This window comes from Microchirus variegatus, assembly GCF_963457635.1.
Source record: "Microchirus variegatus genome assembly, chromosome: 20".
NCBI classification, from domain to species: Eukaryota; Metazoa; Chordata; class Actinopteri; order Pleuronectiformes; family Soleidae; genus Microchirus; species Microchirus variegatus.
The window spans coordinates 8329963-8353840 of NC_139821.1; the positions used below are offsets into that span (position 1 = coordinate 8329963).

Sequence of the window (23878 nt, forward strand, 5' to 3'; positions counted from 1 at the left end):
TTTGTTGTTTGTTTGTTGTTTTTCACCCTAGCTTTAAGAACGAGTAAAAAAAAAAAAGGTCTACATCCATGGGTCTAGGCCAGGCAAATGTGGTACACCTTAAAGTGGGTACATTTGTTTGGTACAGTCCAGATCTGTTGTTTACATGAGTGTATGATTTTATACATTATTGTATTCATTTCAATAAGATTTCATTAATTATTGTGGAAGATAAACCGCCGTAGGAGGAAAGAGAATGAGGCGGAACCAAAATGTGGGTACTCCCCGTTCACCCCGGAGCTCAAAGATGAGGGACACCTCTCCATCCTGACGTTTGTCCATCCTTTTCATTAAAGTTGTTTTCACTGTGTTCTCGTCACCGTTTTTTTAAGAAAGGACACATTTTACACACAAAAACACAGAAAGTCGAGTAACCACTCATTCATTTTAACAACTTTTATTAAGTCTTTACAAATAAAGTAACAAATTTTATTGTATTTTTTTTTTAATGATGAAGCTTGAACACTCTCTATACTTAGTGCAAAACATACCGTTAAAGGCTGCCGATGACTCCCTACGTTTTTGTTTGTTTGTTTTTCATTCATTCATCCACATGTTTTTGAACGTTTTATTTCAACCACTTTTGTACACGGTCAAACACGATACAGACGAAAAAAATAAAAACCACTGAATTACATCAGGCGCTGCTCGACATTAACACTGCAGAGAAAATGAGTGAGGAAATAAAAAATTGAGAAACAGAAAAACATGTTTTTTCTCAGTAACAGAAACTCGAGACTAGACAAAGATCCACAGGAGAAAGCTGCGACAAAGTGAGGAGATGCATCAGTCGTCTGTGTGAGTGTAAATAAAAAAGGCTTTTATTTTCTTAACATGTGGGCACTTCTACAGTAACAACGCATTAGAGGTAAGCGAGTCCTGAACACACTAAACTGTAAATCACAGACAGAACCTAAATAAACCTATTGCTACACTTTGCACATGCTATTTTTCCGCCCCTCCACTTCACAACTTCAATGTAATTTCACAATAAGAGCTCCCCCCAATTACACGCCATTTCACAGTAAGAGCTCTCTGCTACAACTACCACTGAACCCTAGAAGCTTTCCAAAACCCTTCAGAAAACTGTCACCTGTATAATATTGCACTGTGGCCATTGCACAGAAGGCGCTTCTTTCAAAAGTAAAAATATCACCAAAAACAACTTGTGTGGAAATCAAGCGAGACTTGACAAACTCTAGGATGTTACCTGGCAACCAAAACCAGCTCCAGTGAGTAACAGCAGGTAAAAACACGCAATCGGCAAAAAAAAGAAGAGAGATTTGACTGAACTAAAGCAAAAGTGGCTCAAAGATTATTCACAGCTTCAACCAAACTTGCCTAGTAGTAAGATTATTCATGAGAAATGGGGGAAAAAAAAGGTTGTTTGTACAAACTTTACAGAAATAACCATGGCACAATATTATTTATGTGAATCCAGAACACACACAAAAAACCCCAGAAAAATAAGATTTAAGTTTGTACCAGAGCATGTGAACTGAAAAGCAGAACAGGGCGTCAAAGGCATCAATTATCATCAGAACCACCACCACTAACACCCGCCGTGTTTAACCCTGAACGGTGCAGCCTCCACAACACAATATTCATACCTTTTGCAGACTTGTTTTTCAGTTTCGGACGAGGAGGGCCCTCACTGACCGATCTGTTAAGGCGACAGACGACAGCGCGGCGCTGAGGAGACGCCTGACGTGTTGTTGCTTTAGTGGGACAAAACTGTTTGTTTTTTTCCCGCCTTACTGGGTTGGACTTTGGTTAAAAAAAAAGGAGAAAAGGTGACAGTATGTCATACATATTCTTGCATTGGTCATACAGCCTCATCAATTTGGTCAGTTAAAGGTCCAGTGTGTCACATTCAGGAGGGCGTATACGGACCCACATTTGCACTACTGTTCAAAGGTTTGGGGGGTCACTTAGAAATGTCCTTATTATTGAAGGAAAAGCACTTTTTTTTTTTAATGAATATAACATTAAATGAATCAGAAATACACTTGTTAATGTGGTAAAAGACTATTCTAACTGCAAACGTCTGGTTTTTAATATAATATATTAGTATAGAGGCCCATTTCCAGTGTTCTAATGGTACATTGTTTGCTAATCGCGTTAGAAGGCTATTGGATGATTAGAAAACCATTGTACAATTACGTTAGCACGGCTGAAAACAGTTTTGCTGGTTCTAATTCTAATTATTTCTCATCTTGTCAATGTCTTGACTAGATTTTCTGTTCCTTTTGCAACTCTTTTGAGTGAGTTTTAATGGAAATGACCCCAAACTTTGGATCGGTATGACTGTGTGTGTGTAAAATTGCTTAAAATATTAATTACTTTGTGTTCTTTAGGTACTTAAAATAGACATACTCACTAAATACACACTGGACCTTTGCACAAAATAAAAGGCAAGATTCTTGCAATTCACTTTTTCCTCACTGAATAAAAGGGGAGAGAGAAAAAAAAGACTCATGTTTTTTTTGGTATAAAAGGATTCAACTGAAATCCACCACTGCATCCTCCTCCTCACTGTATGCTGCACCTGTGCCTCTAAAGTACAGAGTGGTCCAAGCTTCAAATACAATCTTCAACACCCCGCTCTCCACATATTTACAATTAAAACCCTGAAAAATAACAACAACAAAAATGGCACTGATATAACGCATCGTGTTCTCTCCAACCTCTGGGCCTGTAGCACAGCATTCACCTCAAAAGAACACTGACGTCAAAAAATGGTGACATCTTCACGTCTGGTCACCAGAGGTCAGACTCAGAAAAGGGTAATTTCATGTTTTCATCCAACAAAAAAACCCCCCCAGAACCAGCTGTGACCTCACAGTGACCTCACAGTGACCTCTATCCACACACACACACACACGTCCCTCAGAATAATAAAGAAGCAACATGAAGGATGCAAGGCACTAGTAAATACCTCCAGTATTCACCAGAGGCTGTGGGGGGAGAATCGGATCAGGAGAAGCAAACAGACAGAGCAAAAAAAACAAAAAAAAAACAAAAAACAAAAAAAAAACAGTTTTCTTTTCAAGTACATTAAAATGGACACCGTTGGTTTATACATTCACATTCATCTATCAAAAAAAACCAGAGGAGGAAGAGAAGAGGAGGGCTATTTAAAGTGTCTGATATATAAGTACTGTATTAAGAGAAGAACAAAAAATAGCTAGCATTACTTTTTTTGTTTGTTTTTTTTGAAGTCTTAAAAATCAACCGTTTTCTTTTCAATGTCAGGCTTAAAGGTCAGTTTCAACTCTCAATTCCATTCGACGGATGCAAACCAAACCGCGCTCGATTAGTCGCGAGCAGTTCTCACTTTTTGTTATTTTTTGGACGATCCGTTTGAGGAAGCAGTGAATTGAAAGTGAAACCGTCCTCTGTATTCTCCTCCTTTTATTTATGTTGTTTTTGACATTTCACCCTAAATCTAACAAACAACAATAATCACAGTGTTTCCACATCGAGCACCGATGTGTGTGTGTGTGTGACAGGTCCGTCCAGAGAACACACTTTTCTTTTGTTTCTTTCTTTTTTAAATAGAATAATAATCATTAACAATAATGTACATCATTTCAACCCAGATGTTGAAACTAATAAATTGTGTGTGTATTCAGGGATTAACATCTGTGTGTGTGTGTGTGTGTGATTGCTAGCAAACAATCCTGACCCAAAAAAAACAACAACACAAAACCAAAACAAAATGGAATCATCATCATCACCTCTGACATTTTTGAAAAATAAACACTAACTGTACAGGGACTCTGATATTATTCTGATAACAAGGCCACGTTTTCCTTTCATGCTCGGGATTTTTTCCTTCTATAAAGGTTTTTTTTTTTTACTGCTTTTATTGCTTTGATTGGCAACAGAGAGGAGGAAGAGGACGGAGGGATGGAGGAAGAGGACGAGGAGCATTCGTCGTGTCTGTTAATAAGTGCTTTTTCAACAACAGTTGGTGTTTGGCTTTTATACAAATCTCTCTCTCTTACCTACTCCGTCCTCCCTCCATCTCCTCCTCTCTCTGAATGATTCGTCAGTACCGAGGAGGAGGAGGAACACGACTTCTCTCCGACTTCACCGAGTGACTTTGTTCTTGCTATCCTTTGTGCTTTTAATGGTTTTTAGGGGAAAAAAATGTGAATACTGAACTGGACTGTTTTCACAATAGTAATAATCACAGATTTTTCAGATCAAAGCCTTTACCAGCAGACATTCACATCACCACCTTCTTCCCTTCAACCCCTTCAACCTTTTCATTTCATCCCCGCCGTCATCGTGTATGGACTTACAAACCCTGACAGATCATGAAAGTCCATACACGACACGGCACACAGACACAGTCACTAACACCAGTCCCATACCCTGACTCAGAACCTCTTTGGCCGTTCAACATTGCACTCCTCAGTCTTTGTCCTTTCCTTTGGCTGCCGTCACAGGCCCCGCACGCGGTAAACAGCAGGGTGGGAAGATCCATACATGGCTGCGTTTGCGTGGAAGTAAAAGCAACTGCACAGTAAAGCAATTTCTCCTTCCTCCTCTCGTCCGTCCCGTCTTTCTCCGATCCACAGCTTCTGACACGTTAACCCACTCCAGTTCTAACTCTGCTCCACACCAGTTCAGGCCAGGCGGGGCAGTGATTCACACCGGCCCCTCACCCCCAGCCCTACGTGGTCCTCAGGTTGGGTCCTCCTGGGTTGCTGACAGACTTCTGCAAAGCGTTGGTCACGTGGAAAGCCTGGAATGGCCCCTGCCCGGGAATATGGCCCTGTGGTGTGGGGTAGGGGCCCAGGGGCTGGGAAGTGCTGACCAGCAGAGGTCCAGGCTGTGCGGCGGCCTGGTGTGGCGTTGGCAAACCGAGAGCTGGACCGGACCACTGTGCGCTATAGGCGGGGGTGGGGTTGTAGTGAATGAATTGAGGAGGCTGGGGTTGGGGCGGAGCGGAGGAGGAGGCGGGGACGTGGCTCAGGGAGCCCTTGCGGGCGGCCACAGAGGTAGTGGTGCTGGGGTTTGTGGGGAGGTGTGCAGAGCCTCCGATACTGCTGGGACACAGCTGGCCGGGAGCTGAATACTTCCTGCCCAGACCTGCTGACTGAATGACCTGCACAGACCAGGAAACATAAGAGAACATGTTCAAATTTGGTCAGAAAGTACTTTAATCCCAAGAAACATTTGATCTGATGTCTGACGAAATGGCAATGCTTTATATTACTAAGACTAAGAATTTTTAATGCCACCTTGAATGAAATTTAAGACTAAAAACACTATAAATAAGGCGATGGATGGGGGATAGCATGTGTGTCATTCAATGAGACTCATTCAAGATGACTTTTTGTCTGTTTATTGAACATAAAGTGATACTCAGTGCTCTCTGGTTCAATAGCTGTATAGTATAGTATACCTCCTTCTCCAAGTCCCATGAGAAAGAGAAAAAATATATAAATAAATAGTCCTTCCCTTAAATATCTAAGACCTTTGACTAATGCATTTAAGACCATTGAACTAAATTTTAAAGCCTTCATTTTAGATACATGAATGGTAATAGTACAGTAATAATACTGAAATGTGAGGTGATATTAATTTCAAAGTAAGAGCATGTTATTTTCAAAGTTATATCTTGGAAATGACAATTATTACAGGTTATTATCAGTGTAATAACTGTGCTAATAAAGTGCTAATTTCCATTTTACTAAGTTAATATTCATTCTCTTGTGTCCCACAAACATTTCTTAATCTTTATTACCGAGCTATTACTATAGAAATATATGATTACCATAATATTAGTGACAAGCTAATTCGTATCAAACTTCATATGTACTTAAAAAGGCACTGTGTGTCTGTGTTTGTTTGTTAACCTCGTAGCTGTGTCCCTGTGCTGGAGCTTGCGGCAGCTGTTTGGCACTCCTCTTCCCCTGGAAAAGATTATTTTGTGATTAATTCTTGAACATAATAATTCATCACGACACAAACGATCTTTACAATGTCCAGAAATCAATGAATAAAGACTGGGATAAGCTGGGAACTTAAAAAAAGATGTCCAAAATGTTTCCAAATTAAAACCCTCAGCTATTTTCTTTCAAAATAAAATACATAAATACATTAGTGCTAGAGGGTTGGGTGGAGAATAACATGAGAATTTAGATTTGCTGTTGACTTAACACTCAAAATGGCAAAATGGACACATGCCATCACAGCAGATTTAAAAACATCCCGTGAGACAGACTGTTTTGCCTGAGGTTTGTTTACTCCATCAATCATTTGTGGCGTTTTCTTTTCATCGTCTTGTCTTTTTTTTGAGCAGAGCTAGTGAAATAAAGCCGGTGAGTCATTGTTGACGGAACATTTTCGGAATAATAAACACGGCGGTTTAAAAAAACCTGTGAGAGGTTCATGGCGTCTCTGGCCCAGTTGTCCACCAGTTTGTGGAAGTCGTCGGTGAAGGTTCCTTTCCTCTGATGCGGCACCGTCATGCTGGAGGGCAGATACTGAGAACCCGTCTGACTCTGGCACAGGCCGCCTGAACCGCTCACGGCGTTGGTGCTGTTCGTCCCTGCGAGGACAAACACAGAGCGGGAGAAGGAAAAACATGTGAGGGATTATTCAAACAACAACAACAGCATGATGGAGCTGTGGTTATATATTATGGGTCAATGTGAATGTCTGTCCAGTTTGGTCCATGAAAAGGGGGCTGTTATGTGGTGACTGGAAGATCAGTGAAGATGACATGGTCCTACAGTTCTAGTTTAGTTTTTAATGATGATCAAACAGCCAAAAATCTATGAAAACCTCATCAGTTTAATATGTTTTAATTTATAAATAGGACACCAGAGAAGCAACGCTGACATGGCCAGTAACTGCTGTAGAGCTGCAACTAACGATTGATCTCGATTAATCGTTTGGTCCATAAAATGTCAGAAAATGTTAAAAAAAAGTTGATCAGTGTTTGTCAAACCTGGAAATGACGATGTTCCCGAAAGTCTCGAATCAGTTTTAATGATTTCTTTGTTATATGGAGCAAAGAAATGAAGAAAATATTCAGATTTAAGAAGCAAAAACAATCTGAAATCTTGTTTAAATCATGAAAAAAGCTTCAAACCGATTAATCGTTTCAGCTCTAAACTGCTGTTGACCACAGTTGCCCTCTTGCAGCACTAATCCTGGGTGTTTTGACTTCAATTTATGACCACTAGGTGGCACTCAAGCCTCATAAGAGAAGGTGGACGTTTTCCAAACCCCTCAGAAATCCATCATGACAAAATCACTGCAAATAAAAAAGCCAAACACTACAAACTCCTGTATATCCAACATGAAACACAGGAATAGATCATACTCTATGATACCAGGACCATCTCTGTACTGCTGTATTTCTGCATGTTAGTGCCTCACTATCAAACCATTAAAAGATAATTCACATAGTCTCTAGAATTAAGGTATTCTCCTTCAATCAAATATACAGACGTATATAATTCTCATATAATTCAAGGCAGTTAAACACTAAAGAACTACTATCTTTATTTCTAAGTAATATGATGAATATTTTACTGCACAGTTTCAAAAATCCACAGTATAAGAACCAGGAGCAGATGGAAATCAAAAAGCTACGCTGACAAAAATGATCTCAGCCGGGAAATATTTACATGATCTACTCCGATCACACACACACACACACACACATAAGTAGGAACATAAAATGCAGGAATCAGTCCAAACGAAAGGTCGTCACGTTGTTGTTTGCCTGGTCAAAAAACTGTCACATCATGCCAAATAAAATGGAGTAAAAAAAATAATGAATGGAGACGCTGAGTCATGAGTGACTGCAGCAGCATGGAACTCTGGGCAACGTAGTCTTAGACCACAAGCTGTGACAAGGGAGAGGGAAAGGGAGGGGAGAGAGGCAAACAGCCGTTCTGATGAGTAAGTGTGTGTGTGTGTGTGTGTGTGTGTGTGTGTGAGGGCATGCACTGTCAGTTTGAGTCTGCCATGACGGATCAGATCAGTCATTTCATCATTTGGAATTTGGTCTGCGACGACTGAACTGATCTGATCTCAAACATTAAATCTACAGGGCATCGGAGAGCAGGAGAAACACGGGAGAGAGCGAGTGCAAGGATGGAGGAACGGGAAAATGGATGGAGGGGAGGGAGGGAGGGAGGGAGGAGACCAAAAAAAGAGAGATAGTTACTACACAGCTGGTTGCAGGGGCAGACTTTTTTCACCATCTTCCCTGTGCGGCCCGGAAGACAACAATTGGGAGGATTGGGAGAAAGTCAAAGTTAAACCCCGCCCACAACAAGAAGAAGAAGAAATGCAGTGAATCCAACTGTTATCACTTGAACTAGTTCATAAACAATGCTATGGGGAAGGTTCAGCTGCCCAACAACATCTTAACAGAGGTCACGACCTCTCACACAGTGCACGTTATATATTAAAATGTAGTGAAATAGGGCTGCGCAATATATAGGAAGTTGATCCCGATACCGATAGTACTGTGTGTACTTACTGTAGGTAGGGATAGGTATTGATTCCATATTGATTCATTTAGAGATATTTCAGTTTCCATGTCAATTTGCTTGTCAACTAATACTGTGAATTATACACTTGGTGCATCATTAAAAAACTTACTAAATATTATGTTTACATTTAAAAGAGACCAAAGTTGCTTAATTTGACCACAACGTGCAAAAGTAAAGACTTTGGTGATAATTCAAATTCAAACTGCTGTGAATGCAGCTTGGCCTGCATCCATGCACTTTTTATTTACCAAAGGAAAATAGCAGTAATGTTGGTTTGTGGTAGCAATGGAGGATAAATAATTGCTTGTATCGGCGTTATTGTATTTCACATTTTCCTGATATGGTGCAGCCCTACAGTGCACGTGAAAACTCTATGTGATCCGTATGCTGCACTGTGAGAGAGGCAGGATGTTGACATGTTTATTCATAAGAACAACATGGTCAAAGATCCTCTTTTTTGACAAAGCCATGATGAGTGGGCAAAGTTCTGACAAGCAACACTTACTCCTTGAGTAGAAATACTTTTCAAAAGGAAGCTCTTGAATAACCTTTCTTTTTTTTTTTTTTAAACAATGACGTTACACCAACAACACGCAGTATATGTTGGTAAAGACCTCAGAGTTTTCGCCCGTGTACCGTGGCTTTGTGATGCTTTTGGGAAACGAACGACACGTTTCTTCTAACGTGATTCTGAGTCTCCTCTACAGCTCACAGGTCCACAACAGAACTGGGTCCAACATCGTATAAACATAAAGATGGATCTCATTCCAACTCCAATTTATTCCAAAGGTATATTCAGGCAAATATTATGGATCTTTAACAGAATACTTAATAGACTTTTCCCCCCTAAGCTACAGAACCTGCTAAATGACAAGAAGAATTTATATAAGAATTGAGACCCAGGTCTGTCTCTCTCTCCTCCTGGCTGTGCAGTGACAGAGGGGGAGGGGGTGAGGATCAGGAGTGAGGAAAAGGAAGAGAGAGAGGAAGGGTTTGAGCTGCAGAGAGGGGTTTAGATGCATTTATAAATATCCCTTTATCACAAAATATTTCATTCACACTAATTTTATAGTTTGTCTTAAGATAAATTCTAAGAATATAATAATTACGTGCTGTGCAAACGCCTCAGGGGAACCACCAGCTTTGTTGTTTTTATGTCTGTCAAATTCTGTCATCACTGGCATTAAGAAGTTTTACCCATTAGGTTTTTTTTTGTGTGACTGAGGAAATAACGACACTGTATGGTTGTTACGGCATTGCTAAAACAACAACTCTCATGGTGACCTCAGACTTTTGTACGGCACCGAAAACGCTCAAGTCATCACGTCTCGACTTGTCTTGCTTGTTGGATAAAGGACTTAAACTTCACCACTTCATTAATGTTTGGGCTGTTTTTAAAACTAAAAGTAATCCCCCACAACAGCAGGATTTTAATGATGTTATTTTTTTGTTTTATTAAATCAACAGAAGTAGGTTCAGCTTTAGTGTTAACAGTTACACCACCTGTACTTACTGTACCTGTGCTACCGCCTCATTAAATCAACATTACAACTTTACTGTTGGGGCTTATTGATACTTAACCGACTTAAACATAAAACTTATCCATTAATCATCTCTATTCATGCCTTGTAAGCTTATTTTTGTTTAGGATTTAGGACAGTTGTGATATAAGAGGCAGTCTTTCTCCGTAAAAGAAGGAAAAAACCCCGCAGGAAGACAGGGGCGACTGTGACTTGACAGATACAGGAGTAAGGAAAGAGAATGAAAGGAAGGACGGATACAAGAGAAGAGCAAAGAAATAAAGCGTTACACACAAAGAGCCAAGCAGGGCGTACTCAGAAAGCGCGTCCTCCTGCCACCAGGCTTGAAGGCCAAACGCTCCGAACCCCAGCTGAACTTTACACAGCCTGAAGAGAGGGAGGGATGAGAGAAGAGATGAAGAGAAAGGAGAGAGTAGAGTGAGATGCAGAGATAGGCGAAGATTTTGAAGACAGGAAAGCAAGGGATCAAAGAGAGATGAAAGACAAGGAGGATACAATAAAATGGATTTTCAGATATAATGTCATTATCACAGTTAGCCATCACGCTGCTTTACACAGAGACAGGCAAAGAAATAGACCAAGACAGGAAGTGACAAACAAATTTGTCTTTTCTTTCTTTTCCTGCATTAAAAAAAAGGATAGAATGAGCAATTTAAGCTCAATGTTTGTGTCAAATCAAACTTTCTTATGTCAGTGTTATGACAGTCTCAGCAGTGTTCCCAGCAAAATGCCTACCTGGGGTGGGAGCACACAGGCTGGGCACAGAGAGTGCTGCCTCACTAGTGTAGGCCGAACACAGGTTATCACTGGAGGGAGAGGTTTTGAGTGGCTGGGGCAGAGGGATGCTGCCCGAATCAGCTAATCCTCCTGGGGCTAACAGAGCCAGCTGTCCGGGGTGCATGGTTGGGACACTCTGGGCGGATAAAGTGCTGCCTAGAAATAGCACAAGGCAGTGGCAGTAGAGGACAGGGCAGGAACAACACACAATAGGGAAGAGACGCACACAAAAACACACACGCACAAAAGACAGCAGACGGACACACACACAAAAAAAACACCCATTACCGCAAACATTTACAGACGCATCCACACAGAGAAAAACAGAAAAGAAAAGCAGTCAGAAATGTTGAGCCTCTGCTCCAGCACACACCCCAACATTCACATGCAGAAATATGCACACACACACGCGCGCACGTGCACACAGATGCAATAAACAAAAGATGGTGTAATGTTAGTGTAAATGTTTGCGATCTTATTGTCTGTTGTGATTTACTGTGCGACGAGTGTCTACGAGTGAGAACCTACCTGGCTGTAAAGGACTCTTGCTGCCCTGTCTGGAGCTGCTTCTGGACGATTTGGAGGACTTGCTTTTCGTCGGTCGTCTCCTCCTGCCGGTCAAAGCCACGACAGGAGGAATAACTGTAGCCGGAGGAATCTGCGCCAAGACCAGAAGAGAAATGGCTCCTTGTTACTCACTGCATGTGCTGGTGTTTAAAGTGTCTCCACTGACGCAACCAGAAGTGATTTACCTTTCCCAGCTTGGTGAAGAGACCGTCTATTTCCTCTTTCTGACGGGAGTGGAGGGCCTGGATCTCACGCATGTGCCTGGTGCCAGAAGGAAAAAGTGATGAAAACTTGGAATAAAGACAGAAAGACAAGTCATGGAGGAAAGTGGGAGAAAAACATATTTACTTTTCTCTGAGGCGGGTGACTTCATGTTTGAAGTCTTCATCCTCAAATTCCGAATCGTTATCACTGCTGATGTAGGAGTTGTTGAAGGAGTTATTGTTGTTCAGACTGAGCAGGGAGGATTTATGAGGGGAGTCCGGTGTTAAAATCTGTCCAGGACCACTGGATCCGTTAGCAGTCTGGACAGCGGGCAGTGGGTTCTGCCTGGACTCTGGCAGAACTCTGGCGCTCTGCTCCTGGGGGGCGCGACTGACCGAGAATCTACCGACACGAGCCTCATTTGGATTGGAGGTGACCTGGGAATGTAGCACAAAGAATTTGTGTTGGCAGGTCGCTTTTCAATAAACTGGAAAAGGCTTTTAACGTGGAGAACAAAAGTTTTGGCGACAATTTTTTTGTGTTTTCGATTAAAAGTCACACTTTTATTCATCAAAAGAGTTGCATAATGAATAGGAAATATAGTCAAGACATGGACAAGATTAGAAATAATGATTTAGCTGTGCTAACATAATTAATAAAAGGGTTTTCTAATCATCCAATAGCCTTCTAACGCAATTAGCAAACACAATGTACCATTAGAACACTGGAGAGATGGTTGCTGGAAATGGGCCTCTATAAACCTATGTACATATTCCATTAAAAAACAGGCGTTTGCAGCTAGAATAGTCGTTTACCACATCAACAATGTATAGAGTGTATATATAGTAGTAGTATTTCTGAATCTTTTAATGTTATATTCATTGAAAAAAAATGCTTTTCCTTAAAAAAAAAAAGGACATTTCTAAGTGACCCCAAACTTTTGAATGGTGTATCTCTTAATTTAATATTTTAATCCAAATCCCTGCATCACATACAACAGTAACCCCCCAGTAAATACCTGGAAACGTCCAATGGTAGTTGTGGGTTTCGGTGAGGGACAGGGGGAGGTAAAAGGGGTGGACTGTTGAGATGCTATCAAGGTCCGTTGGGGGAGCCCGTCCACAATGTCTCCTCTTTGTCCTCCTGCTCTTTTCAGAGGAGACGAGTTCTTATGCAGCGTGTTCTCAGGGCTGGAAAGAGAGGAGGACGAGGAGGTGGAAGAGGAGGATGAGGACAACGATGTGGTGGATGATTCAGTGCAGATCTGGTGCTGGACTGGGGGCTCTTCAGTCGCCAATGAGACCTAAGCAGGAAAGAGAGTAAGAAGGAAATTAAGAAAACTGTCTGTATTCATGAAGAGTCTGCAGCAGGGAAAAAAGCATTTACCTGAAATCTGCCCAGTTTTATTCCACCAGCAGGAGGAGTAGCAGGAGAGAACACAGAGTCTTCATCCATAGAGAAAGGTACTGAAAGATAAACGACACAGATATAAAACAGAAACTAATACAAGAAACAAAACGTCATTAAATTGATTGATTGTTTTGCTTTAGAACACATACTTGGCTGTCCTAGTCCAGATATGCTGCTGTGAGAAGCCTGGGGTTGCCAACGAGAGAGATAAGACATTAATAACGATTAGCGGGACTGTAACGGTGTATACTATACACAGTGTGAGTTTACCTGTGAGTGTGAGCTGACAGGAACAGTCTCTGGGCTTAAAGCTCTCCTCAACTGTGCATCCAGATCCTCCAGTGGCTGCTGGGACTAAAGAAGGATTGATACACGCATAAAAGTTGATGAACAACACATTAAAAGACAAACATTCATTCACATTCGTCGTTCTACAAATCTGTTGCTGATTTGAAACCTCACAAAAAAGCACAAATGTTGCTTTAAACATCAGTTAACTTATTTTATTAGCCGATACTATAAATACTTCCTATATAATATAAACTACCGTCACATCTTCAAATCCAGAATTAAGACACACTTTTTTAGAACCCTCTGACCCCCCAGCTTTTCTACGTTACCTTTTTAGCTTTTTTGTTATTTCAAGTTCTCAAAATTTGAGCTTTGACATCTGTATTTTTATCACCGGTATTTTATTTGTTTTTATTGTGTCCTGTTTTTTAATCATGTACTGTACGATGACCTTGAGTGTTTTGAAAGGCAACCCTAAATACATATATTATTATTATTACTCATATTAATATTGTGGTAATTTGCATGCTTTTAAATGTCTTTTAAAGAATCAGTTCAAAAATATATACTATAGTTTAAATTATCATGACTATATAAGATATTTTAACTTTAGTTGAATGTGATTACATCATTTTTAATCATTAACATGCAGCCTCATGTGAGCTTGGTCCACAGAAGGATTATGTTAATTGAACAAGACAAGTCTCCTCCATGAGGGTTGGGGGAGACGAGAAGTGTATATCAGTAACATGTCAGGTCTGATTTTTCATTAAGTGGCTACAAGTCATATCGCTTTGTGTGTTCCGCTCCACTTAAATTGGCTTTTTCTATTTTTGGGATGGAGCATGCACAGCCACAATACAACAGTCTGGAAATGAAAGTTTCTCAGTCGTCTCTCAGCCTTCAAGTACCTGGTCACTCTCTCTTTTATTCATGTACCTTTCAAATAATGTCTTTCTGTCTCTTGTCTGATAAAATTGCAACACCGCCAGGTTTTTAAGTATTAAAGATTCACTAAAACATATTTTAAATCAAGTAGAATTGAGCTAAAGCATTTATAAACCAAACGTACCCATATTAGGTAAAATACAGGTAAATAAGGAACTATAAAATACAGTCTTAACATTATTTTTAAGGCACTCTTTTTAAAATGAGCAAAGGAAAAAACTACAAAAAAAACACCTGTATAGGACAAGGTCCAGGGAAGGATGGCAGGAGTTCTGAAGGAGATGAACTGGCCTAATCCCAGAAAAACAGTGACGATGGAAAGAAAGAAAAGAGGGAGAAATGAGAGAGAAAATCTGTTGCAGAGGTGGTTATAAGAAAATTCTTCACTGAGAATGTTAAAAAAGAAATTTCCATGCAAGATGAGCGGGCAAGGAGACAAAACTGTGACTTTTCAACCATTAAAAAGTGTAGTAATGTAAATTAGCTTCAAAGTTTCACCTTCGACATGCACATGCTCTCTTGGCCATGGAATTAAAATACAACGAATGGTTAAATGGAAGCTATTAAATGAAGTAATATATTTCTATGTAATGCAAAAGCTGTAACACTCACCGGGACCCTGGAGAGGGGGGTTTTGGATGGAGTGGTCTGGCTGAAGGATGAGGCAGGGATGCCTGCACAGAAAAAACATGAAAGTTAGAAAGTAATATTACAAAACACGTACCAACACACCACAACAACTAAGATCTAATCACAAAAAACACTTTCCAAGGTGGTTTCTGAGTATTTCTTTATACTGATTAGTGCCTATACTCTTGGTTTATTTATAGCAAGTGCTATAACATTAAAAGTGACTGCATAATTTATTTTTCTAATGGTTGCATAATGACTGCATAACTTATTTATTTCTTATTCAGTAAGCTCGTCACTCACACAGACACAGGTGCACACACAAACACATTGACACTACCGCTCAAAAGTTTGGGTTCACTTAGAAATGTCCTTATTTTTGAAGGAAAGGCACTTTTTTTCAATGAATAGAGCATTAAATGAATCAGAAATACAATATTCTATATATAACAGCTATTCTAGCTGCAAAAGTCTGGTTTTAATGGAATATGTACATAGCTGTATAGACGCCCATTTCCAGTGTTCTAATGGTACATTGTGTTTGCGTTAGAAGACTATTGGATGATTAGAAAACCCTTGAAAACCCTTGTGCAATGATGTTTTGCTGGTTCTTTGACGAAAGCAAAATCATTATTTCTAATCTTGTCAATGTCTTGACAATATTTTCTATTCATTTTGCAACTCTTTTCATGAATAAAAGTGTGAGTTTTAATGGATAGCCCCCCAAAAAATTGTATAGGTGATCCCAAACTTTTGAACGTTAGTGTATATGTTTTTTGTGTTTGTTCTTGTGAGCAGAAATTATATTTGTGTGTATTTGCATACCACACACAGATGTGAGCTCTGATCACATGTCATGGGGGGGACGCATTTTAATGCCGGGTGTGAACAGTCAATCTCTCAGGACAGATATTAATACCCTGTCTGAATCTGAACCGGGGGGGAGGCCTTTGACATTTTTCTTCAACCTACCCATTGGTACTGGAGTGGAAATAGGTGTCCCGGGTGCCTGGCCAGGAGCAGGTGACCCCAGTGACCCCAGGGGGAGGCTGGAAGGGGGCTGAAGAGGATTGGTTGGCAGACTGCAGCCAGGTGTGCTGACGGATGAGGTGGAGGTAGAGTTGGGCCCCCCCGGGGATGTGGTACCAGCCACAGAGGCGACGTCACCGGCTAAGATATCCCCCTGGGTGGAGGGAACGCCGAGGTCCATGAAGAGAGACCGCAGCTTCTTCTCCAGAGCTTGGATGTCGTCCGGTTTACCTTGGGACTCAGCCGACGCCTCGCATCTGAGAACAGAGGATTGTCGATGCTTTGATGAGTCTCTCAGGTATGTGTGCATAATGTTTGGTGATTTTTGTTTGGTCTTTGTAAACATAAATTTGTATGCTGCTTCCTTGGTCTGAAAAGGGGCTCTGCAGCAACTCTATAACATCTAACTGAGGGAGCTTTTGTGTGTAAACAGCAGCAGTGCAGGGGCATGCAGGGACAAGACTTATTTATACTGTTAAAATGCTGAACTACAGGGTATTTGGGGCACCTCTGAAATGTAACGTGATCTCTTCTCAGTCTTCTCAGTCATACCTGTTTGTAGCTGTCTAGCTTTACTAGTGCAATCTTCATATGCACTAATATTTTATAGGCGAAAGAAGAGGAATGAAACTGAGCAGGCAATCTGTGCCTGACTCACGGTATTAAATGGCCCTAATTAATAATTAAAAATGCATCGATCACCTCTCACCTTGCGTCACATTCCCCACAGTGTGTGTGGGCCTGCCCAGGCAGCGCTGCTGTCTGAGGCTGAGAGTGGACCAAGGTCGGTTGGACTGATGGGACATTTGTGGTCACTGGCTGAAGCCCCAAAGAAGTCGAGGAGGAAGGGGGACTGGGGAGGGAGGCAGCAGCCGGGGTGAGCTGTGGGCCTGGGATGGCAGGTGTCGGGACGACAGACGAGGAGAGGGAAGGAGTAAATGATGTCATAGAGGAGAGGGGCAGATGATTGGAGGACACTTCACTGGCTGTGAGAGTGGAGGACGGAGGGGAGGACACAGCATGGCCATTGGGAGGGGAGGTGAGCATTGTCGGGGAGATGTTGGAGATGCTTGCCGGTGCTAAAGTGGGAGTTACTGTCATAGGATTGACAGCTGAAACAGTCTGGGGGTGAATTTGTGCTTGTCCCTGGACCTGGGACACATCCTGCGTCCCCGTCTGCGTCAGTACCTGTGACGGAAGCATGGGCTGATTCACAAAGGCTGGTGGAGGAGAGGAGGAACAAGGAGGACTGAGACAGGCGGCAGGCACAGATGAGGGGGTGGAGGACGAGGAGTGGGGAGAAGGGGAGGCATCCAAGGCCTGCTCCTGTGCCTTGTTTAAATTAGACGGGACAGTAGGATCAGCAGCAGAGGGGACGATGCTAGCCTGTGCAGGGACAGAGGCAGCTGAAGGTTGCAGAGCAGGATGGGTGGAGTGGATGGCAGCCGGGGCAGTGCTGGGGCCCTCGTCAAACTGATTCTGGTTCCGTCTAAGCTCAGAGAAGGCTTGCTGTAAATTGATTGCTCCTGCAGACTGGGACAACGGCAAACCTTGACCTGGAGTCTCAGGTGGAGCTGAAGAAATGGAAAGAGACAGTTTTAATTAAAAGTCTGCTATCCCAGCACAGCTTCACACAATTTATATCACATTTATCAAGGGATATTACCACATTATAGATGGACAGGTTTCAGCATGTGCCTCTTCTGAGTTTGTCTACATTTAGTCTACTGAGCCTTCCAAACGCTTTGCAAATGTATGTAAATACCAGAAAATTAAACATGGATTATAACAAAATTGGTCAAAATGCTATTCATATTCCAGTGTTCTATCTGATGATCGTACAGTATCAAATTAAATGAATTCCAGTGTATTATTGCATTTGGACAGCTATAAATACCTAGACAATTTGACCTTGTGAGCAAGTTTTGGTCTATCCTTACAACTTCAACATGCTTTTTAGGGATAAAGACTTTTATTAGGGTTAGTTTGAGGGTTAGAAAATGGTTAAGATTGGGGTAATGGGCTAAGGAATACATTGCGTTATGAGTGTCCTGACAGGAACATGTGTGTGGATGGTACACAGAACACAGTCTGTCATTTAGTGTGAATTTCAGGAGTCTCGAGCTAAAACATTGGACATAAACCTGTGCCTTATTCTCATTATTCCCCATTTTCATGTTAGTCGTCACGATGACAGCATATTAAAATGAGGCAATTGGAAATATTATTTCCACTCAATGTTTGACAGTGGAGTACAATGCAGAGAGAGGAATATTAGCATTCAAACCATGACAAGCATGCACATAAGATACAGTCCTTACCAGTTTCAAGAGTGGTCGGAGTGGCAGGAGGAGGAGAAATGGGAAACACTTCTTTCAGCCTGTCTTCAGGCACTGGGCTAACAATGAACCTCCGACCGGCTGAATGAACCACTTGTGCCGATGGACTGGCAGGGATATCTGAGGGAGAAAAAAAAATCATAACACTATTTACTACCAAACTATTAGAAAGTTGTTACTTTAATACTATTGTATTTCTTTTGTTTTTTTTACCTGGCATGGGGACAGATATTGCAGGAATCTGCTGCACTGTGCCACCTGACATCTGTAGATCAATAAAACAACACATGTTCAAGACTCAAAGTTGCAGATGATTACACAGTGAGTTCAGTCTATTATTGTACAGCGTTTATTCTTATCCTTATTCTTGTTATCATTTTAATTGTTTCTTTTCTTTTTTTGCCTTTGTTTACAACAAATGGGGTTTTTGATTTACGTCTTCATTGGAGACCTTTCCTTTGCACAACCCAATCATAATAATTGTTTATATTATTTTAAATGATATATTTGTGCAAATAATAAAATAGAATGCATTTTCATGTTGGGGGTTTTATTTACCTGGTTGTTTGCATCTCTCTCCAGACCCTTCTCATCAGCGTTCTGTATCACCTCTCTGACCTGCTCAATGAATGACTCCCTCTCACTCTCCAGGATAAACTCACTCAGGACCTGCAAAAAAAACACACACACACACACACAGTCTAAATGTGAAATCCAGATATTTGTGTGTGCCAGAAACAAAGCAATAGGCTCTCAGTCAAAGCACAAGGACAAGAGCAACATAATCATGTGTACTTCAGTGGTTTCAGAGGACAAAGAACAAACAGCAGCACGTCCACTGACATGTGAGGACTATTCCAGTCTAATATGAGCTGTTAACATAATACTAGGATGGGCAATGAGATTAGATTAATCAAAAGGACTGTTGGACAACATGAAACCAATGATGGCGTGCATACCATGATCTGAGCAATCTCCTCGGGGTTGTCACCGTCCAGGTCAAACCTGAAGGTCACCATCTTCCTGTTGTGCGTCTCCAACTGACACTCAGCGACCCGGTCTCCTCGGTTGGAGATCTACGCACATGGGAAGAAAGACACTTTAATAAAACGAGATGAGTGAATCTGATGATTTTCATTAGTTTTGCTCATGACACCATCATTTCTTATCGAAAACACAGACCGTTGGCCGAGTAGAACAGGAGGATTTATGACTTAAGTATGACATTGTACAGTTTATGGTTTGCGCTCTTACATTGAGAACATTGAGCTTCGCCTTGGAGATCTTCTCGTGACGCGATCGACTTCGCACGGAGCGCCTCTGGTGTCGCTTGGTGGAGCGACCTTCATGGCGACCTCCCCCTCCTCCCTCGTTGCCATCACTCAGACCTGAGGTCTCAGAGTGGCCACTGAGGTACAAACATAAGCAAAAAAAAAAAACATGAAGCAAACCAAAAGAGATTGTAAAGTGACCAGGAACATTTTGGTTTTTGTGCAGTGATTACCTTTCTATAGATGAGAGAACTTGAGGCAGTGGTAGTTGGGACTGGGACAGCTCTGAAGACTGAGAAGCAGACTGAAACACACGGACAAATTAAAATACACATACATAAGCACAAACACCAACATGAGGAACAGAAAACGGCACAAAAGCATAAAATATATACGGAAAGTAAGACATTTAAGCAAACTGCAAAGCATGATTTTAAGGCAACAGGAATTTAAATGTGCAGGATAGATTAAATAACAAGAGCTGGGTTGAACAAAAACAAAAACTAGAGCAGGGAACAAATGACGCAGAGCAAGAGCTGTCGTAAAGAAAATAAAATCATATTTCCTTTATTAGATACATGGAGTATCTACAACTACACATGCTTCCTTTGAAAAAGAAAACAAAGTGGTCCTGAATATGGAATTCATCTAAGGCTGGCTCTTGCTGTTGGGCCCAAAAAACAAATCTGCAAACAGTGACAGATTCATTGTATTAAACAATGACTAATCATGGACCAATAAGTGCTGTGCTTCTACAAATGTTTTTCATCTGTGTAATGGCTCAATTTCACAATGTGTAATGTTTTTTTTAAAAGAAACAACTCAGTATTGCTCTACTCCAAATCAAACCACACAAGGTATTAAGCATGAGCCACAAACAGGTTCTCCAAGTAAACCACCAACAACCTCACTGCGACTCCAGTAACATTAATCACTCTCATCAATTTGCATTACTACAAGTATAATCCTTTAACAAGTAGGAGGAATTATGGATTAATACTTGATAAATCTGGAGAACATCCAACAGTTGACAACTGAAGATGCAACACTTGCATGACTGACTTTTAAAAATGTTAAGTCACACATAGAGTCCAGACTCTAAGACGATCACATCATTTGTTAATCTAGGAACAATCGCTAGATTAATTGCTTTTTTCCCGTTCAACAACCGACAACAGCGTGCCACTTGACATCCACTTGGTGGGTTTGACCATCTAGAAGCCAGTACCTGGGGAAGTTCTTCGACAGGAGTATCAGGTGGGGCGGTGACTACACTGATGATTGGCACCATGTTGACCAATGGCTGAGGCACAGGTGTGGACACAGGAGGAGGTGGAGGAGGAAGAGGAGGAGGAGGGGAAACAAAAGTAGAAAACACCCCAACAGGGAGTGTCAGCGGAGAAGGCATGGAAGCCACAGCCGCCGTCGTCATGGGAATAGAAAGGGACGACGATGGAGAAGGGAGTGTCGCGGTAGAGGAAGGAGGAGTTTTACTGGGCTGAGAGGAGGAGGCACAAGGGCCAGAAAGAGGAAGAAGAAGAAGAAGCAGAATGAAAATAAAAAGGAGAAAGTGAAAAATGGGGCAAGAGGTTGGGTAAAAAGGGAGAAACAGAAAGGCAGGAAGTAAGAGGAAGTAGGTAACGCCATCAAGTTCTTCTACATGGGGCCAATGTCTTAAGTCAAGCACGTCCAATTGCCTACAGCTAACTAATGAAGACTCAACTGGCTATTTAATGAACGAGACAAATATAGATCAAAGATCAAGCCTGTTAGTGACAACGTGTGAAACAACCGTCAAAAACAACACCAACCAAAGACCATGCAACCACAAAACATCGCCAGGCAAAAGGATTTGTGTCGTGCAGATGGGCAGCACTCGTTAACATCGTGTTCAAGGAGTGAAAAGCTACCCAAATGTCAATTATCAGTAAAAGATTGACATTTTTTTGACAACCTGGTTCAACTATACTGTGTAATGTTAGTCTTTTCTATGTCGTGGATTGTTAGTAGAAAACTAATTGTACATTTAAAGAACAAGGTAACTGTAAAGAACACATAAAAACTAATAACAAAGGACATAAACACAAGACAGAACTAAGGAACAAAGTCACAAGGGGAATGATTTTACCTATCCACATTCTGTTCACCAACCACATCACATTAAAGATGGACAACAACAATAGGGACAATACAGACACCTACAGCACGCCAACATAATATGACCATTCAAATGTGTACCTGCACCAGAGCGTGTTCAGCAGCTTGGTACAGAAAGTAAAGCCGTTCTATACTCGGAGACGGCGTGAGATCAAACAGCTAAGCACAAAAAAACACATACATGTACACAGACAGAAAAGTACACGTATAAACACGAATAAAAACAAACCAGGCAGCATGCCAATGGGTGAGCCGGAGAGCACAAAGAAATTGGGAGAAACAAGTTGAGCCAATGAATAAGCGAGCACAAAAAAATTAAACATGCAGTAATTACATTTAGATGAAGGAAAAGGCAACGTGATCTTTGATTTCCTTTTCATTTGTTAACTGGCAGCGTGACTACACTTAAACTCGCTGAATGGCAGAGCACCAAAGAGACGTTCTCAACATGTTTGTGTGCTGCAGAAAGCTTGTTTTCATCGGTTGTTCAGCTGGTTTAGTGACAGAAACGTCTCCGCGATTATTAGATCAATTGGATTTGAGAGTGCTGTTTGTACCTGTGAAGACCCCTGTGGCAGAGAGGTGTGTGTGGGACTCTGAACTGATGAACTCGCCTGACTGGATGAAACGACCTGGAGGAAAAAAACACACATACACGCACAGATAAAATAAACAGTAAAAAAGTAATTACTGTTACATTCACTTGAAAGTCATCCTTGGTTTGATTAATTTATTGAACTTTCCCAGTTATGCCATATTAACTATATTCAGTTAAAATGCTAAAACACCCGTCATAAAATGTATAAAAGTTGGAGGATAAATGCAACTCTTACATAAACATGGTGACACCGATCGTGCAGGAATGTCTGTTTTGGTGGTTTAAAAGAGAAACAATATTAAATTACAGTCCATGTTATTCTGACAAGAAGGAGTTGTTGATCTGCAATTAAGATTCCATGCTTAATCAAATAAAGTGCTGCAACGAGTTCACAGCAGTGATGAGTTGTGAGGGTCACAGATCTCACCTTTATGGTGTATACCTGCATGAAAAGTGATAATCTAAGAGTCTAAGTCTGAATTTCTCCTGTTGTTTTTCTCTTACTTGTTGGGGGATCCCGGGTGGAGCTGGCTGGGAGGCAGAGGGGACTACAGGGGCTCCTGGTGCTGACTGGTGTGGTGCGGGAGCCTGGATCTGCTGCTGCTTAGAAACAGATCCAAGACAAAGAGAGACATAGAGAGGAGCATATGCAATGATGCACAACACAAAACAGACAAGGACAGAGGTGAGAGAGAGTGGAAATAGGGAGAGGGGAAGAGAGAAAAATCAACAGAAGTCAGAACATGTCTGTGGTTTCTGGATCGAAAACGGTTACAGTTACTTATGTGGTTTTCTTCTCTAGGTAACAGATTTTAGTCTTGAACATCACACACATGCACGACCGCTACATGTGTTAACTGTCTGGCAACAGGTATATGCACAACGAAAACCTACGGCGTCTACATGTATATGCATACATACACAGGCCACAGTGTAGCGTGTACAACAGTACAGACACTGCTGGGGTTAGGAGGGAGGGGAGTGAGTACGGGGGGATTGTCTTTAACATGCAGAACAGACCTTTGATGATTGAAGTGGCTTTTACACAATCGAGTAGTAGCTAAACGGCTAACATTTGAAACATCAAAATGAAAAGCTGAGGATTGAAGTAGTTCAAGTATGCTAAGGTATCTGGAAATGATAAGTGTCCTAAAACCCTTTGAAATTGATGTTGCAACGTAAGGAACCTAAGGAAGATGCTAACTGACCAATAAAAACAACCAGACCAAAACAAATCAATAAAAAGAGCTAATGTGCAAGTGCCTTTTCTATGTATTTATTCGGTCACACTTCAGATGAGGGCACACATATTCACCATTAACTAGGTGCTTACTAACATGCATATAAGTAGCATACTAGCCCTTTATTAGTAAATATTAAGCATGTATTAACACCTTATGTAGGAAATCTTCATAAGTAGAATAAGGTTATGCAGAAAAAGGTGTTTATACGTGCTTAATTAATTACTGATAAAGGGCTAGTATGCTACTTATATATGTTAGTAAGCACCTAGTTAATGGTGAATATGTGTTCGCTAAAGTGTTAC

The 23878-nt window shown here is 41.2% G+C and overlaps 1 protein-coding gene and 1 long non-coding RNA gene across 2 annotated transcripts in view; one reads left to right on the top strand and one right to left on the bottom strand.

Annotated features, from left to right (window-relative positions):
• Positions 1–439: 439 nt before the first annotated feature.
• wnk1b (WNK lysine deficient protein kinase 1b) overlaps positions 440–23878 on the bottom strand; it is a 92324-nt gene continuing 68885 nt past the window's right edge. The window contains exons 15-40 of the mRNA XM_083906951.1: positions 22837–22932; positions 22292–22366; positions 20806–21075; positions 19811–19881; positions 19561–19714; positions 19266–19382; positions 18865–18975; positions 18520–18571; positions 18289–18426; positions 16677–17541; positions 15911–16224; positions 14921–14982; positions 14543–14599; positions 13340–13423; positions 13219–13255; positions 13046–13125; positions 12678–12962; positions 11804–12096; positions 11641–11716; positions 11417–11546; positions 10847–11044; positions 10385–10477; positions 8240–8281; positions 6435–6607; positions 5913–5969; positions 440–5158 (exon numbers count right to left, since the gene is read on the bottom strand). Coding sequence (XP_083763077.1) covers positions 4724–5158; positions 5913–5969; positions 6435–6607; positions 8240–8281; positions 10385–10477; positions 10847–11044; positions 11417–11546; positions 11641–11716; positions 11804–12096; positions 12678–12962; positions 13046–13125; positions 13219–13255; positions 13340–13423; positions 14543–14599; positions 14921–14982; positions 15911–16224; positions 16677–17541; positions 18289–18426; positions 18520–18571; positions 18865–18975; positions 19266–19382; positions 19561–19714; positions 19811–19881; positions 20806–21075; positions 22292–22366; positions 22837–22932 — 4365 coding nt within the window. The 3' untranslated portion in view covers positions 440–4723. The remainder of the gene's footprint in view (positions 5159–5912; positions 5970–6434; positions 6608–8239; positions 8282–10384; positions 10478–10846; positions 11045–11416; positions 11547–11640; positions 11717–11803; positions 12097–12677; positions 12963–13045; positions 13126–13218; positions 13256–13339; positions 13424–14542; positions 14600–14920; positions 14983–15910; positions 16225–16676; positions 17542–18288; positions 18427–18519; positions 18572–18864; positions 18976–19265; positions 19383–19560; positions 19715–19810; positions 19882–20805; positions 21076–22291; positions 22367–22836; positions 22933–23878) is intronic.
• LOC310941733 lies at positions 16132–19128 on the top strand. The gene is made up of 3 exons (XR_014593086.1): positions 16132–16265; positions 18535–18627; positions 18889–19128. It is a non-coding gene; the product is annotated as an uncharacterized lncRNA (long non-coding RNA).